The sequence below is a fragment of the Myxine glutinosa genome, chromosome 4, assembly GCF_964187855.1.
Source record: "Myxine glutinosa chromosome 4, kmMyxGlut1.1, whole genome shotgun sequence".
Taxonomy (NCBI): Eukaryota; Metazoa; Chordata; class Myxini; order Myxiniformes; family Myxinidae; genus Myxine; species Myxine glutinosa.
This window is the reverse complement of record NC_136264.1, coordinates 153604690-153624068: the sequence shown is the minus strand read 5'-3', so window position 1 is coordinate 153624068 and position 19379 is coordinate 153604690. Positions and strand designations below refer to the sequence as shown.

At 45.2% G+C, this 19379-nt stretch overlaps 1 protein-coding gene across 3 annotated transcripts in view; it reads right to left on the bottom strand.

The window, feature by feature from the left end:
- The window catches only part of LOC144891839 (AN1-type zinc finger protein 4-like), a 57359-nt gene that overhangs the window by 7876 nt on the left and 30104 nt on the right, over positions 1-19379 (bottom strand). For 2 of the 3 annotated variants that reach the window (XM_078776638.1, XM_078776639.1), the window contains exon 9: positions 7088-7205. In XM_078776638.1, coding sequence (XP_078632764.1) covers positions 7088-7205 — 118 coding nt within the window. The remainder of the gene's footprint in view (positions 1-7087; positions 7206-19379) is intronic. The other variant, XR_013623238.1, reaches the window with a different exon arrangement.

The following is a 19379-nucleotide window of genomic DNA, read 5'->3' as shown; positions in this document are numbered from 1 at the left end:
GAGGACAGGATATAGAGGACAGGATATAGAGGACAGGATATAGAGGACAGGATATAGAGGACAGGATATAGAGGACAGGATATAGAGGACAGGATATAGAGGACAGGATATAGAGGACAGGATATAGAGGACAGGATATAGAGGACAGGATATAGAGGACAGGATATAGAGGACAGGATATAGAGGACAGGATATAGAGGACAGGATATAGAGGACAGGATATAGAGGACAGGATATAGAGGACAGGATATAGAGGACAGGATATAGAGGACAGGATATAGAGGACAGGATATAGAGGACAGGATATAGAGGACAGGATACAGAGGACAGGATACAGAGGACAGGATACAGAGGACAGGATACAGAGGACAGGATACAGAGGACAGGATACAGAGGACAGGATACAGAGGACAGGATATAGAGGACAGGATATAGAGGACAGGATATAGAGGACAGGATATAGAGGACAGGATATAGAGGACAGGATATAGAGGACAGGATATAGAGGACAGGATATAGAGGACAGGATATAGAGGACAGGATATAGAGGACAGGATATAGAGGACAGGATATAGAGGACAGGATATAGAGGACAGGATATAGAGGACAGGATATAGAGGACAGGATATAGAGGACAGGATATAGAGGACAGGATATAGAGGACAGGATATAGAGGACAGGATACAGAGGACAGGATACAGAGGACAGGATACAGAGGACAGGATACAGAGGACAGGATACAGAGGACAGGATACAGAGGACAGGATACAGAGGACAGGATACAGAGGACAGGATACAGAGGACAGGATACAGAGGACAGGATACAGAGGACAGGATATAGAGGACAGGATATAGAGGACAGGATATAGAGGACAGGATATAGAGGACAGGATATAGAGGACAGGATATAGAGGACAGGATATAGAGGACAGGATATAGAGGACAGGATATAGAGGACAGGATATAGAGGACAGGATATAGAGGACAGGATATAGAGGACAGGATATAGAGGACAGGATATAGAGGACAGGATATAGAGGACAGGATATAGAGGACAGGATATAGAGGACAGGATATAGAGGACAGGATATAGAGGACAGGATATAGAGGACAGGATATAGAGGACAGGATACAGAGGACAGGATACAGAGGACAGGATACAGAGGACAGGATACAGAGGACAGGATACAGAGGACAGGATACAGAGGACAGGATACAGAGGACAGGATACAGAGGACAGGATATAGAGGACAGGATATAGAGGACAGGATATAGAGGACAGGATATAGAGGACAGGATATAGAGGACAGGATATAGAGGACAGGATATAGAGGACAGGATATAGAGGACAGGATATAGAGGACAGGATATAGAGGACAGGATATAGAGGACAGGATATAGAGGACAGGATATAGAGGACAGGATATAGAGGACAGGATATAGAGGACAGGATATAGAGGACAGGATACAGAGGACAGGATACAGAGGACAGGATACAGAGGACAGGATACAGAGGACAGGATACAGAGGACAGGATACAGAGGACAGGATACAGAGGACAGGATACAGAGGACAGGATACAGAGGACAGGATACAGAGGACAGGATACAGAGGACAGGATACAGAGGACAGGATACAGAGGACAGGATACAGAGGACAGGATACAGAGGACAGGATACAGAGGACAGGATACAGAGGACAGGATACAGAGGACAGGATACAGAGGACAGGATACAGAGGACAGGATACAGAGGACAGGATACAGAGGACAGGATACAGAGGACAGGATACAGAGGACAGGATACAGAGGACAGGATACAGAGGACAGGATACAGAGGACAGGATACAGAGGACAGGATACAGAGGACAGGATACAGAGGACAGGATACAGAGGACAGGATACAGAGGACAGGATACAGAGGACAGGATATAGAGGACAGGATATAGAGGACAGGATATAGAGGACAGGATATAGAGGACAGGATATAGAGGACAGGATATAGAGGACAGGATATAGAGGACAGGATATAGAGGACAGGATATAGAGGACAGGATATAGAGGACAGGATATAGAGGACAGGATATAGAGGACAGGATATAGAGGACAGGATATAGAGGACAGGATATAGAGGACAGGATATAGAGGACAGGATATAGAGGACAGGATATAGAGGACAGGATATAGAGGACAGGATACAGAGGACAGGATACAGAGGACAGGATACAGAGGACAGGATACAGAGGACAGGATACAGAGGACAGGATACAGAGGACAGGATACAGAGGACAGGATACAGAGGACAGGATACAGAGGACAGGATACAGAGGACAGGATACAGAGGACAGGATACAGAGGACAGGATACAGAGGACAGGATACAGAGGACAGGATACAGAGGACAGGATACAGAGGACAGGATACAGAGGACAGGATACAGAGGACAGGATACAGAGGACAGGATACAGAGGACAGGATACAGAGGACAGGATACAGAGGACAGGATACAGAGGACAGGATACAGAGGACAGGATACAGAGGACAGGATACAGAGGACAGGATACAGAGGACAGGATACAGAGGACAGGATACAGAGGACAGGATACAGAGGACAGGATACAGAGGACAGGATACAGAGGACAGGATACAGAGGACAGGATACAGAGGACAGGATACAGAGGACAGGATACAGAGGACAGGATACAGAGGACAGGATACAGAGGACAGGATACAGAGGACAGGATACAGAGGACAGGATACAGAGGACAGGATACAGAGGACAGGATACAGAGGACAGGATACAGAGGACAGGATACAGAGGACAGGATACAGAGGACAGGATACAGAGGACAGGATACAGAGGACAGGATACAGAGGACAGGATACAGAGGACAGGATACAGAGGACAGGATACAGAGGACAGGATACAGAGGACAGGATACAGAGGACAGGATACAGAGGACAGGATACAGAGGACAGGATACAGAGGACAGGATACAGAGGACAGGATACAGAGGACAGGATACAGAGGACAGGATACAGAGGACAGGATACAGAGGACAGGATACAGAGGACAGGATACAGAGGACAGGATACAGAGGACAGGATACAGAGGACAGGATACAGAGGACAGGATACAGAGGACAGGATACAGAGGACAGGATACAGAGGACAGGATACAGAGGACAGGATACAGAGGACAGGATACAGAGGACAGGATACAGAGGACAGGATACAGAAGACAGGATACAGAGGACAGGATACAGAGGACAGGATACAGAGGACAGGATACAGAGGACAGGATACAGAGGACAGGATACAGAGGACAGGATATAGAGGACAGGATATAGAGGACAGGATATAGAGGACAGGATATAGAGGACAGGATATAGAGGACAGGATATAGAGGACAGGATATAGAGGACAGGATATAGAGGACAGGATATAGAGGACAGGATATAGAGGACAGGATATAGAGGACAGGATATAGAGGACAGGATATAGAGGACAGGATATAGAGGACAGGATATAGAGGACAGGATATAGAGGACAGGATATAGAGGACAGGATATAGAGGACAGGATATAGAGGACAGGATATAGAGGACAGGATATAGAGGACAGGATATAGAGGACAGGATATAGAGGACAGGATACAGAGGACAGGATACAGAGGACAGGATACAGAGGACAGGATACAGAGGACAGGATACAGAGGACAGGATACAGAGGACAGGATACAGAGGACAGGATACAGAGGACAGGATACAGAGGACAGGATACAGAGGACAGGATACAGAGGACAGGATACAGAGGACAGGATACAGAGGACAGGATACAGAGGACAGGATACAGAGGACAGGATACAGAGGACAGGATACAGAGGACAGGATACAGAGGACAGGATACAGAGGACAGGATACAGAGGACAGGATACAGAGGACAGGATACAGAGGACAGGATACAGAGGACAGGATACAGAGGACAGGATACAGAGGACAGGATACAGAGGACAGGATACAGAGGACAGGATACAGAGGACAGGATACAGAGGACAGGATACAGAGGACAGGATACAGAGGACAGGATACAGAGGACAGGATACAGAGGACAGGATACAGAGGACAGGATACAGAGGACAGGATACAGAGGACAGGATACAGAGGACAGGATACAGAGGACAGGATACAGAGGACAGGATACAGAGGACAGGATACAGAGGACAGGATACAGAGGACAGGATACAGAGGACAGGATACAGAGGACAGGATACAGAGGACAGGATACAGAGGACAGGATACAGAGGACAGGATACAGAGGACAGGATACAGAGGACAGGATACAGAGGACAGGATACAGAGGACAGGATACAGAGGACAGGATACAGAGGACAGGATACAGAGGACAGGATACAGAGGACAGGATACAGAGGACAGGATACAGAGGACAGGATATAGAGGACAGGATATAGAGGACAGGATATAGAGGACAGGATATAGAGGACAGGATATAGAGGACAGGATATAGAGGACAGGATATAGAGGACAGGATATAGAGGACAGGATATAGAGGACAGGATATAGAGGACAGGATATAGAGGACAGGATATAGAGGACAGGATATAGAGGACAGGATACAGAGGACAGGATACAGAGGACAGGATACAGAGGACAGGATACAGAGGACAGGATACAGAGGACAGGATACAGAGGACAGGATACAGAGGACAGGATACAGAGGACAGGATACAGAGGACAGGATACAGAGGACAGGATACAGAGGACAGGATACAGAGGACAGGATACAGAGGACAGGATACAGAGGACAGGATACAGAGGACAGGATACAGAGGACAGGATACAGAGGACAGGATACAGAGGACAGGATACAGAGGACAGGATACAGAGGACAGGATACAGAGGACAGGATACAGAGGACAGGATACAGAGGACAGGATACAGAGGACAGGATACAGAGGACAGGATACAGAGGACAGGATACAGAGGACAGGATACAGAGGACAGGATACAGAGGACAGGATACAGAGGACAGGATACAGAGGACAGGATACAGAGGACAGGATACAGAGGACAGGATACAGAGGACAGGATACAGAGGACAGGATACAGAGGACAGGATACAGAGGACAGGATACAGAGGACAGGATACAGAGGACAGGATACAGAGGACAGGATACAGAGGACAGGATACAGAGGACAGGATACAGAGGACAGGATACAGAGGACAGGATACAGAGGACAGGATACAGAGGACAGGATACAGAGGACAGGATACAGAGGACAGGATACAGAGGACAGGATACAGAGGACAGGATACAGAGGACAGGATACAGAGGACAGGATACAGAGGACAGGATACAGAGGACAGGATACAGAGGACAGGATACAGAGGACAGGATACAGAGGACAGGATACAGAGGACAGGATACAGAGGACAGGATACAGAGGACAGGATACAGAGGACAGGATACAGAGGACAGGATACAGAGGACAGGATACAGAGGACAGGATACAGAGGACAGGATATAGAGGACAGGATATAGAGGACAGGATATAGAGGACAGGATATAGAGGACAGGATATAGAGGACAGGATATAGAGGACAGGATATAGAGGACAGGATATAGAGGACAGGATATAGAGGACAGGATATAGAGGACAGGATATAGAGGACAGGATATAGAGGACAGGATATAGAGGACAGGATATAGAGGACAGGATATAGAGGACAGGATATAGAGGACAGGATATAGAGGACAGGATATAGAGGACAGGATATAGAGGACAGGATATAGAGGACAGGATATAGAGGACAGGATATAGAGGACAGGATATAGAGGACAGGATATAGAGGACAGGATATAGAGGACAGGATATAGAGGACAGGATATAGAGGACAGGATATAGAGGACAGGATATAGAGGACAGGATATAGAGGACAGGATATAGAGGACAGGATATAGAGGACAGGATATAGAGGACAGGATATAGGGGACAGGATATAGAGGACAGGATATAGAGGACAGGATATAGAGGACAGGATATAGAGGACAGGATATAGAGGACAGGATATAGAGGACAGGATATAGAGGACAGGATATAGAGGACAGGATATAGAGGACAGGATATAGAGGACAGGATATAGAGGACAGGATATAGAGGACAGGATATAGAGGACAGGATATAGAGGACAGGATATAGAGGACAGGATATAGAGGACAGGATATAGAGGACAGGATATAGGGGACAGGATATAGAGGACAGGATATAGAGGACAGGATATAGAGGACAGGATATGGAGGACAGGATATGGAGGACAGGATAGAGGACAGGATAGAGGACAGGATAGAGGACAGGATAGAGGACAGGACAGGATAGAGAGGACAGGCCAGAGAGGACAGGCCAGAGAGGACAGGACAGAGAAGACAGGACAGAGAAGACAGGACAGAGAAGACAGGACAGAGAAGACAGGACAGAGAAGACAGGACAGAGAAGACAGGATAGAGAACACAGGATAGAGAACACAGGATAGAGAAGACAGAGGATAGAAGGCCGAATAGACACGATAAAGAGGACAGAGAGGATAAATGGCATAATAGACACAGAGGACAGAGAGGAGCAGAAGTGATTGCAAACCCCGTCTCCCACTGATGGACAATGTAAATACAGTAAGTGAAAAGCAAACCAGTGCCAGGATGGACAGGGGAGACTAAACATCAAAGAAAAATAAAATACAACACAAAATGACTTGCCACAGGGTCAATATGCAAGGCAGTGCATACGCAAACTTCAACATGTAAAAGCATTTTGGAAAACTCCAATAACTGATTACAGTGATTGCAAGCAACAGTTTGAATTAAAAAAACAAAAGAATAACACTGTTCTGTCTAGCCCGTGGCACTTTCCCCCTTTCATTTGTGTAGCCTTGTACAATTCTTTGTTTTTATTAATATCAATATGGAATCTGTATCAAGTTCATTACTTAAAATAAAATGAGAAAGCAAGGCAATTTCAAAAACAAATCCCCCAATTCTCATGCTTGCCAAGTCAGTCTATCGTGTAACCATTTACCGGCACTGGAAGATTGTGGCCAATCCTATTTTCCTTCTGCATTGCTGACAACGGCGTGTTCCCTTGTTCTTAGCAGGAGCAAAAACCTTCATTGGAGAAAGTGATGGCAGTTGAGACTCTAGGAATATAGAAAAGACCCAAAAAATGAGTAAGAAGAAGAAGAAGAGGAGGAAGAAGAGGAGGAAGAAGAAGAATAGAGTTTGGTGTTTGCATCAAATCACAACATCAAAATTATCACACTAATTTGCAGAGACAGAGGAATGATAAATCCTCGTTATGACCAACTGGTAGATATGTCCAAAGGTATGTGATAGCATTCAATGGACAGGAGGGCCAAATAACAACTGCTCATCGGAATGCCCCGACATCACACGGAATGGCAAACACAGAGAAAAGTTTACTTGTGAGAAAAGGTTGACTTACAACTGGGCTCAACGGGATTAAAGGAGGAATTGGAAGTAAATTTAGATGCTGTAAGGAGAATCACAAGGCAGTTAATTATGCCGACAAAGTTTGGTGACGATGTTCGAATCGGTGATGAGATTGGAAAGGTGACAAAGGGACAGCTACCATCCACTTATTCACATGTCGATATAAGTGACAGTATATATTTACAATGGAGGAGTTATATTATCTTTGTGTGTTAATTATTTCATTGGAATAAAGGATTTATAATTTGTGTTACCAAACAATTCATACCATGAATTATTCAATTCATACCAACAGTGCCGGTAAATGTGGAAAAGTTGACTTTAACAAGTTACAACTTTGTATGAAGAATAAGAATTGCAAATGCATGTGTAGTAGTTAAGGAAATGTTAATTCTGGTAAATTTACTACCTGTTCTTTCTTCTGTATGCATCCATTGTGAATTAATTTAGCTCAAAATTGAAGGCCTTAATCACTCGGCCAATCCTTGCAATTGGATGACGCGATCTCTTCGACCAATGGGGCTGTAGTGTATCATTCGTTTAAGTCAACTGGAGCATTGCGAGACCCCAGTTTGTGTAACAAGTACACATTTTGTCAATTGAAAATGTTATGAAAATTGCAAATGTGACAGTGACAGTGACAGTGACAGAAAATGTGACAGTTATTGAAAATTGCAAAGTTATGTAAAATTTGGTCAATATACTCTCCACCATTACACAAATACCAAAGATGTAGAATTTATAATGCAATTACTGAAGGACTGTTCCAGCATTCATTCCAACAGCCTTTTTGGCACGAGGGATGGGTATAACACCTGATTTCCATGTAAGGTAATTGCCTCATGCAATAATCGGTAAGCATGTGCAACTCGTGCACCCTTTGGTGTTTAGAGGTGGTGACGAGGCATTCTGAGCAAATTTGAAAGTCTTTCCGAGACACCAGCATGTGGATCATCCAAAAAGAACACCCATTAGAATTTTAAACATCCATTACAATGTCCCATCTGTCAGAAAATGAATGAATGAATGAATGGATATCTTCAATCCAAGTCTTCCATTAGTTATGTAGCAATGTTCTTAAACATGAGGAGAAGAACTGTTCATGGCCTCGGAGGACATCATCAAGCCAGTGAATGAAGAGGAGACTGGCCAAGAAGTGGACATACCAGGATAACAACTCCTGCTCAGGATAGATACATTCACATGACCAATCTATACAATTGGTTTTAAACAGCCCAGAGTACTGCAAACACACTCCAAGTGTGTATGGTACACGGTACATGTGTCCATGGTACACGGAATCTTGTGGTGAGGCTGTTGCCCAGAAACAACTTGCCTTCGTCTCCTGGAAAGCAAATCCAACGGAAGGCAATCTCATTTCCTTTCACAAAGCCCGAAACAAGTGTGTGTCCACCCTGAGGAGAGCCAGGAAACAATATCTCTCCGTTCTCAAGACCGAACTCTCTTATCTGTCTCCCTCTTCCAAATCCTGGTGGCATCTGGTCAAATCTGTTTCTGGTGTTTGTTCCCCCTCCATCCCCTCCCTTACCTCAAACGGCTACACAGCTGACTCCGCACGTGAAAAAGCTGAATGCCTTAACTCTGTGTTTGCCTCCAAATCTTGTGTCCCAAACCCATCCCTCTCTGTACCCACCGTACCCAGTCGTACCCAGCTGCTCCTGGACTCCGTGTCCTTTCCTCCTGACAAGGTGGAAAAGTTTCTGTCAACCCTCGACTCTGATTCTGCAACTGGACCTGACGGCATCAGCCAACGGGTCCTAAAATCCTGTTCTTCCGCTCTTTCACTCCCTCTCTCTGTTCTCTTCACCCTCTCTTTTGCTCAAGGCCAACTGCCATCTGCTTGGAAATCAGCCAACATCACCGCTTTGCACAAAAAAGGTGCAAAAACAGATCCTAGCAACGACAGACCAATCAGCCGACCGACAGACCCAATTATCAGCAAAGTCATGGAATCCATCATTGCTTCGGATATGAAATCTTTCCTCTTCTCCAATGGCTTGATCTCTGATCATCAATTTGGTTTCAGACCAGGTCACTCTCCTCTGGACATGCTGCTTCTGCTGTCTCAACAATGGATGGAGGTCCTCAATGCCAAACAGGAAATCAGAGCTGTCTCCCTTGACATATCACGTGCCTTCGATACGGTCTGGCACCCCGCTCTGCTCACCAAACTCTCCTCCTTTGGTATCCATGGAAATCTCCACGCATGGCTGGCGGACTTCCTCTCTCGTCGTAGTCAACGTGTCGCCCTGAATGGGTTTCTCTCATCAACTCTTCCTGTTCAGGCTGGAGTTCCCCAAGGCAGTGTTCTGGGCCCTGTGCTTTTTCTGGTCTTCATCAATGATCTCTCTGACTCTCTTGAAAATCCTCTCTATCTCTTTGCTGATGACTCCACTCTCTGCCGCTCCATTCCTCATCCCTCAGATCGGCAGTCTGCAGCCTCCTCACTCTCTGCAGACCTGCACAAAATCACAGACTGGGCAAACAAGTGGAACATGTCTTTCAATCCTGACAAATCTCACACTCTTACGATGTCTCTCCGAAAAGACCGACTGGACAACCCTCCCATCTACTTTCTGAATAATCCTCTCCAAGAAGTTCTGTCACTCAAGCTTTTGGGTCTCACTATCTGCCATGATCTTTCCTGGGAAAACCACATTTCCAAGCTGGCCTCCAAAGCCAGTCGCCGACTGGGCATCCTCCGTTGTGCGAAGTCCTTCCTTGGCACACCTGAGCTCCTCACCACACACAAGGCTTTCATCCGCAGCTCAATGGAATACTGCTCTCCCCTCTGGGCTGGTGCTCCTGCCTCACACCTAGCTCGTCTTCACGCTGTTGAAACCAAAGCGTTCAGAATCATTGGAATCTCCCGCGATGACGCTATCTCCGAAGGCCTTTCACTTACTCACCGCAGGCAGGTTGGTGGTCTTTCCGTCTTCTACCGACTCCTCTCCGGCCTTGCTCCCCCAGCTCTCTCTGGGCTCTGTCCCCCAAATATTCCTGCAGGTCGCACAAGATCTGCCTGCAACCCTCTTATGGTTAAACAACCAAAATCAAGACTCTCTGCTCACCTTCACTCCTTCATTCCTTCATTCCTCTTTTCTCCCACCTCTGGAACAAACTCCCTCACTCTCTTTAATCCCACTCCTCCCTCCAGGTCTTTAAAACGGCTGTTCATCACCATCTCTTATCTTCCCCAATCCAAAACCTTGATCTTTTCTACCCCTGCTAATTTCACCCCTAATCCACTTTTTTGAGGTGACTTTTGTCTTCTTTCCTAGAAGTCCTTGGTGTCCTTGCGTTTTATACCTATCCTGCCTCCCCCCAGGCCTTCTGCCTCCCACACATCTCCCGATGTCCCTGCCCTCAAATGTTGTGTTTTTGTGCTTCCTCCCCTTCTCTCCCCATCTTGTCGACCGCTCCCCTTTTTATATACTTTGTTTGCTTGTTTGTTTGATTTGTTTGTTTGATTTGTTTGTATGATAAATGTTAGCTCTTTCACGAGCCTCGACTCTGTATACAAAAAAAAAAGAAAAAAAAAGTGTCTGCCCAGAGTACTGTTCAGTGTCCAAGACTTGCACCAAGACACATCCAAGCACACTGGCAGGTTGCTCCTTGAAAGGTATGATGGCCATGGCATGGGTCCACAGAAGATGCAATGAGCCATATGCCACAGTCTCTGTCCAGGAAGCCACACATTTTGGGTGTGGAAATGTCATGATGTGGGGAGATTTTGCGGAAACAATTTGCACCAACTTGATCCACATCCATGGCAATCTGATGGCAGATTGATACATTAATGAGATCTTACAACATGTAGTGGGGGCAACATGTAGTGCCTGTACCCTTCAACCACATGGTCCAGGATTCATCTGCTCATAGGGCCATTCGGACAAGGACCATTTTTGTCAATGCCATGGCCGACCATCTCACCAGATTTAAATCCAATTTATCATCCCTGGGATATCATTGATCATCGCATTTGCACCAAGCCAAGACAGCCACAGACCCTTTAAGCTGGAAAAGGAGCAGCTTTGGGCATGGAATGCCATACCACAGGCTCATATCTGAGTGGTAATATGGTCAATGTGACGACGGTGCAATGCAGCGATTACTGCCAGAGGTGGACCCTGTACGCTGTATTGAGAACGTTACTTCCACATATGGATCGCTAAATGAAAACGTTCACCACAACACAGAATTACTGAACAGTTTACGTTTTGTATCCCACTGATGTGTCAGATCTGGACCTGAACCTGAACCTGAAACAAAATCTAATCGGCTTGTTCTTGTCAGTTAACCAGCCTAACCACCTAGTTTAATCACAAGTGTCCACAGATTTTTGAAATATCATGCTACATTGTATATCGTTTTGGCCCTTGCCGGTCCCGGTTGAGAATTGGTACACCGTATCTCTGCGTGTCGTAATAGGCAACTAAAGGGTTGGCGTCAGGAAGGGCATCCGGCCATAAAAACATTGCCTCAAACAGGGAACCATGATGATTGTCATGGGGCCCGCAAGGCTAACCCCTGCTCCAGCGGGGAAAAATGGCCTTAAAAAAGGCTGTTTGTATTTTTATATTGTTTTGGCCCTATCACTCAATGGTGAAGATTCACTTTAAAAAATTCAATATTCTTGAATCAGGATCCGGATTCGGATCTTCACCAAAAATCGAAGCGATTTCGAATCGAATCGAAAAATCGATTTCAAAAATTTTTTTTTTTTCGAAAAAGGTTTCGAAAAATCGAATTGAATCGAATCGAATCGATTTGTCCTTGTCACACACCCAACCTGTCCACCAAGTTTCATCCGAATCCATCCACAACTTTGAGATATCGTGCTATATATAATTTTAGCCCTATTATACAATGGTGAAGAATCACTTTTAAAATTTTCAGATCCGGATCCGAATCTTCACCAAAATCTAATCATTTCGTCCTCGTCACACACCCAATCTCCACCAAATTTCGTCTGAATTCGTCCACAACTTTTTGACATATCCTGTTCATAAACAAACAAACAGACAGGGGTGAAAACATAACCTCCATCCACCTACGGTGGCAGAGGTAATAAATCACAACAATCACGTGTTCAGTTTTCTATGATTGCGAGCATATATACCAATCAATACCACAACTTATAAACAGGCAAACGTGGCTTTTGGAGTCTAGTATCCCCAACAGTGAAGGAGTTAACACAAACAGAAAAAGAAATTCCTATCAAAATACTTTCCAATACCATATTGTAGTGTTATAGCCATCAGGTTATCCCAGTTGCCTGGTACAAGTCACGCCGAGCCACATCACAGCGGCCACCAACGGATTCGGTTGCCTTGGGTCGGATTATGTGGAGCTATCACCATGATACCGTGCCAGCAGTGGGATAAAATAGACGATAGATACGCCATACTGATTCGGTAAGCGCGCCTCATCTCTAATTACAACAGTGCAGACTTGAAGAGCACAACATGGCATGGCACGGCTGTGGTTATTCTATGAGGGCCTAGTTATTCTACGAGAGAGAGACAAGTCAGAGTCGGACAAGACAGAATATCCCCTGGCAATGCCCGGCAGGACAAAACAGGATCTTTAGGAAGCACTGCGTCAACGGCCTTGCAGCAGTTCAAGCTGGCCTTGGAGGAGGAGGATATACAGTCACGTGAAAAATTAAGTACACACCCCAAGTAAAGTTTTGACTTTTTCAACATATTTCAACATACAGCTATTTGATCCTCATTTCAACAATATTGATAGATAAAGGTGATATAATATAACAAATATCATGAAACATTTACATTTTGTAGTCCATTGTATAAATTTAAATAAACATAAATGCAAATTTCGCATGTGGGAAAAGTAAGTACACCCAGGGCTGGCGCCAGACTATTTTGCGGCCTAGGCAAGGCCAGCTACTTCCATCCCCTCCCCCTCCCCCCCCCCCCCCAAATTTTTTTTGCCAACTTCGATTATTCAAAACAGATATCTTGCAGAAAAAATAAAAAGCAGAAAACTTGAAACTGCTAAATTTATTTTAAATTGCAAGAATAAGTACCGTAAGATGCCAACAGCACCAATATTAAAGGCGCAATATCCATAAATATGGCAGTGGCCCTGTTACCCCACGCTTTGGGGCAAATGGGTTCACTTAAAAAAATATGACACTACATGTGGTTTGCAATGCAAAATAAAGAAAGTGGTCCCTTTATGAGTGTGTGAATGGAAATTACAGATAAACAAAACAGTTTTTGGTTTGAGCAATAAGTTTTAGATATGCAAAATCAAAATTTTAAATAATCAATCTTTGATTAATCTTTCGCAAATACAAAAGAAAATATTTTGGCACACAAATCATTTTGAACTAAAGGGCACTCGGTATACTGTGTCCGGTCTTAAAACAATAATTTGTATAAAACTGTGACCCTTTAAGGTTCAGTAATGCGCCTCTCTGATGTCTGCGCCCTAGGCGGCTGCCTAGTTGGCCTTATTGTAGCACCCGCCCTGAGTACACCCCTACATTTATCACGACTTCAAATACCTAAAATTAGAATCAGGTGCACCAGCTCAGGTGCAAATGATTAGAACATCGTTAGAGGATCTTGGAGGAACCTGTCTTATTTAAACCTCAGACATTTAGTTTGGTTTGCTCTTTGTTGTTGAAGTGTGCGGCGTCACCATGCCGAGATCAAAAGAGCTCTCTGAGGCCTTCAGAAAGAAGGTCATAGATGCCTACGAGTCTGGGAAGGGATTTAAAAAGATCTCCAAACAATTTGAAATCAATCATTCGACTGTCCGGAAGATCATCTACAAGTGGAGAAGATTCCAAACAACTGCAAACTTCTTCAGGCCAGGCCGCCCCAGCAAGTTCAGCCCGAGAGCAGACTGCAAGATGCTGAAATAAGTCTCTAAGAACCCCCAGAATGTCATCACGGGACCTACAGGTAGCTCTTGCCACTGTTGATGTCAAAGTGCACAAGTCTACCATTAGAAAGAGGCTGCACAAATTTGATCTACATGGGAGGTGTGCCAGGAGGAAACCTTTGCTGTCCAGAAAGAACATCAGGGCAAGACTAAAGTTTGCCAATGAACACTGAGGCAAAGACCAGGACTTCTGGAACAATGTGCTCTGGACAGATTAGTCAAAGGTAGAGCTATTTGGCCACAGTACCAGAAGACATGTTTGGCGAAAACCAAAGACAGCATTTGACCACAATAACCTGATAACAACTGTAAAGCATGGTGGTGGAAATATTATGGTTTGGGGCAGCTTTGCTGCATCAGGGCCTGGGCAGCTCACCATCATATAATCCACGATGAATTCTTCATTGTACCAGAGGGTGCTTGATGATGATATGAGGCCATCTGTCGGAAAGTTGAAGCTCAACCGAAGGTGGACCTTGCAACATGACAATGACCCTAAACATACCAGTAAATCCACCAAGGTATGGCTGAAAAGAAAGAAATGGAGGGTTCTGGAATGGCAAACTCTAAGCCCGGATCTAAATCCCATCGAGATGTTGTGGGGGATTTGAAACGAGCTGTGCATGCAAGAAACCCCTCAAACATCACACAGCTGAAAGAATTCTGCATGGAGGAGTGGGCAAAAATTTCTCCCAGTCGATGTCAGAGACTGGGAGACAGTTATAAGAAACACCTACTTGAGGTTGTTTCTGCCAAAGGGGGCAATACCACCTATTAGAGCCAAGGGTGTACTTACTTTTTCCACATGCGAAATTTGCATTTATGTTCATTTAAATTATACAATGGACTACAAAATGTAAATGTTTCATGATATTTGTTATATTACAGACTTGGCATTTAATATGGAATATTTTTTTAATGGGGGTGAACTTACTTTTCAAGATGTCTTAGAACCAAAAGTTCATTGGAATTATGTTGAAATTATTCTAGATTTTGTTAATGTGATCTTTAAAAGAAACAAAAACCACATTTGACATTTCGAAACAAATAAATTGATCCTTGAAAGTGATGTAAACTGATATCGAACTCAATTCATGGACAGTACTGTGTTAAACTTCTGTACGTTTTCCAGAAGTATTAGTCCGTGGGCTGAGTAGGGTTTACATGCACCCCCCCCACAAGTTAACTTCCCGGGTATGTCCATGTACCCCCCACCCTAGGGGTTAGGAAAAACCATGTTAACAGAAAAAAAACTCATTCCCTCATAGTTTGACCTCTGGTGACCTCATTTGCATATAACACATATCATTGTAAAGAGTGTCCCAGGACAAACATTTTGAGGGGTCATATGCAACCATAGGATGACTAGGTAAAAGGTTATGGCCATTTGAATTTCGCCTTCCCCTAATTTTCGGAAATCACTGACACAGGGGGAGTAACATCAAAATATGCGTGGGAGGTACCTTGGGAATGAGTTTTTTTTCTGTTAACATGGTTTTTCCTAACCCCTAGGGTGGGGGGTACATGGACATACCCGGGAGGTTAAGTTGTGGGGGGGGGGGGGTGCATGTAAACCCTATTCAGCCCACGGACTATATCTCTTTATTTTGCACATTAGCCAAAAAATTTTTTAACAAAAACAAAAGTTCAATTAAGACTGGGATTACGGACAGTAAAATTACAGTTCAGTACTTCGTGTAACCCCCACGAGCATTCAGGAGAGAATGCACACGTTGAGGCATGCTGTTCACGAGATTTGCCAAGGTTTGGACAGGAATCGCTTGCCATGCAGTGACAATAGCCTGCTGCAATTCGCGCGCAGATGTCGGCTGCTGGTCCAAGTGGTCGATTTGACGCGTCAATTCTGCCCACAAGTTCTCTATCGGATTCATATCCGGGGACATGGCAGGCCACTCCATATGCTCTACACCACGGTCAGCAAGAAAGTGTTGGATCATGCGAGCACGATGAGGCCGTGCATTGTCATCTTGGAAGGCAAAGTTTCCTCGAAAGGCTGCACGAGCAAATGGAAGCAATGTTTCTTCCAGAATGGCCCTGTACTTGAACTGGTTCAGGTTTCCATTCAGAACAACCAGGTCAGTTTTGCCCCCTGCATGAAAAGCAACCCAAACGGCCACCCCACCACCTCCAGCTTGGACTCTTGGCACTATACAATCTTTGTTGTAGGCTTCATGCACTTGTCTGCGCACTCGGACGTGGCCATCTTGACGATAGACCAGAAATCTAGACTCATCACTGAAGATCACGTGATTCAAGTGTCCTGGCTGCCATTGACGGTGCTCTCTGGCCCACTGCAATCGGCGCTGGCGGTGTTGTCTTGTCAGGCGTGGCTTTCTCAGGGGACGCCTGGCACGATAGCCTGCTTGAACCAGTCGTTGGTTGACTAGCCTTCTGGATACAGGCACATTTGTCAGTTGCTGCCACTCAGCCCTAAGCCGATTAGCTGACTTGGTACGGCCATTAACCCTGGTGTTGAGCTAGCGGCTAGGGTGCCGGCTTAGGATCCTAGGATCCTGGGTTCGAATCCCGGTCGATCGCTGAATTAACGCCAGGGGGGTTGACTCAGCCTGTCATCCTTCTGAGGTCGGCTAATTGAGTACCAGTTCACTGGTAATTCCCTGTTTGTCGTTAAAGGCGGCAAAAAGGGTTGGCGTCAGGAAGGGCATCCGGCCGTAAAACATTGCTTCAAAAAGGGGACCAAAAAACAACAACAACCACGGTTCCCGAAAAAGGCCAACCCCCGCCTAGCGGGGAAAAATGGCCTCTAAAGGTGGTTATATATATTGCGGACTAACCGGTCCAGCTGGCGATCATCCCTCCTTGTGGTTCTGCGGGGACGTCCTGGCCTCGGTATTGGAGTAGGGACACCCCTCTGAGCATTTCGTTTTAGGATCTTTGACACCTGACCTTGAGTGATGCCATACTGCCGAGCAATAGCACGCTGTTTCATGCCGTAATTTCGTAAAGCCACCACTCCATGACAAACAGCATTGTCGAGTTGACGGACCATCTCCAGAGGAAGCGGCAATAACTTTTGGAGACGTGCAGCAGTTGTTTTCCACAAATACAGAACGCAACAATCATTGTTTACCTGACTGTGAAGCCAATCATCAAATGCACATGTCCGTACATTTTGCCACGCCACCTGTGATATAATCCTGTTGTTGACTTCTTGCTGTGACAGACAATCAGTGACATGGTTCTTTTAACAAATAAATCACCAAAGTGTAAAAGAAACTCACCAGATTGATATACTGAGTTAAGAAAGTAAACCCGTCAAGAAAAAATATATATATATTCCATATTAAACGCCAAGTCTGTATATCCACCTTTATCTATCAATATTGTTGAAATGAAGATCAAATAGCTGTATGTTGAAATATGTTGAAAAAGTCAAAACTTTACATGGGGTGTACTTACTTTTTCACGTGACTGTATATGTATACAACAACAACAACATGCATTTTAAGGCCATTTTTCCCTGCTAGAGCGGGGGTGAGCCTTGCGGTCCCCGTGACAATCTTCTCCATTTTGCCCTATTTTATGCATCTTCCCTTGTTAACCCCCTTGCCCGCATTTCTTCTTCCACCATCTTGAGCCAAGTCTTTCTCGGTCTTCCCCGTCCTCTACTTCCTTCTACATTCATTTCCATCACTCTTCTCAACCAGTCACTTTCATCCTTCCTCAACACATGACCAAACCATCTCACCCTGTTCCTCTTCACAGCATCAATCACAGGCTCTATTCCCATCATCTTTCGCAATTCATCATTTGTCTTCCTCTCTCTCAACGATACTCCGCACATCCACCAAACCATTCACATTTCCACCCTTTCCAGCCTTCGTTGCTGCTCTACGTTCATTACCCATGTCTCGCTCCCATGAATTATAACACTTCTCACACATGCAGCATACACCTTTCCCTTCAGCTTCAACGACACTCCCCTCCTAATCAGCACGCCACTCAGTTCCCGAAACTTCTTCCATGCACATCTCACTCGAGCAACCGTTGCCGAGTCTGATCCACCTTCCCCATTCAGCATGTCTCGGAGGCAGCAAAATGTTTTCACACCTTCCAGCTTCACGCCGTCTCCAAGATCCAACTCAACATTTCCTCCATCTGCAGCTCCCTCTGTGCACACCTTACATTTGAATGTAGCTGCTACACTGGTAAATGACCCTGACCACTACATTTTTGATGAACCCACTCAGCGCACATTGTACATTGAATGGAGGTCACTCCGACACCCTTCCTGCACACAGCACACGGCCACTTCCCAGTTCTTTCCACCTCACCACATGCTTTACCACTTGCTATCACATTCGTCTTTCCGATATTCACCTTCAGACCTGTTGTCTCCATACATTCCTTCCACTTGTTCATCTTTTCCTTCAGTCCATCCATACTTTCCGCAATGAAAACCAGATCATCTGCAGACAACAACTCCCACGGAAAACCCTCCTTTACATTCTGAGCCAGCACCTCCATCACAGCTACAAATAGTAGTGGACTTAGTACCGACCCCTGATGCACTACCACCTTCACATCAAACTCACCACTGTTCCCGTCCTTACAACTGTGCGTGCTCTTTTGTTCATTGCCCCCACTACTCTGGTCAACCATTCCTCCACTCCTAACTTCCTCAATGCCCATGTCAATACTTCGCGTGGAACCCTATCGAATGCTTTCTCCAGATCAACAAACCCAAGAAACAACTTCTTCCTCTTCTCCATGTACTTCTCCTGCAACTGCCTCACAATAAAGAGCGCGTCTGTCGTTCCTCTTTCTGGCATAAATCCAAACTGCATTTCATCAGTCTTCACCTTCTTCCTTATCCTCCTCTCCAACATCCTTTCCAATACCTTCATTCCATGCTCCAATAACTTTATCGCTCGGTACGA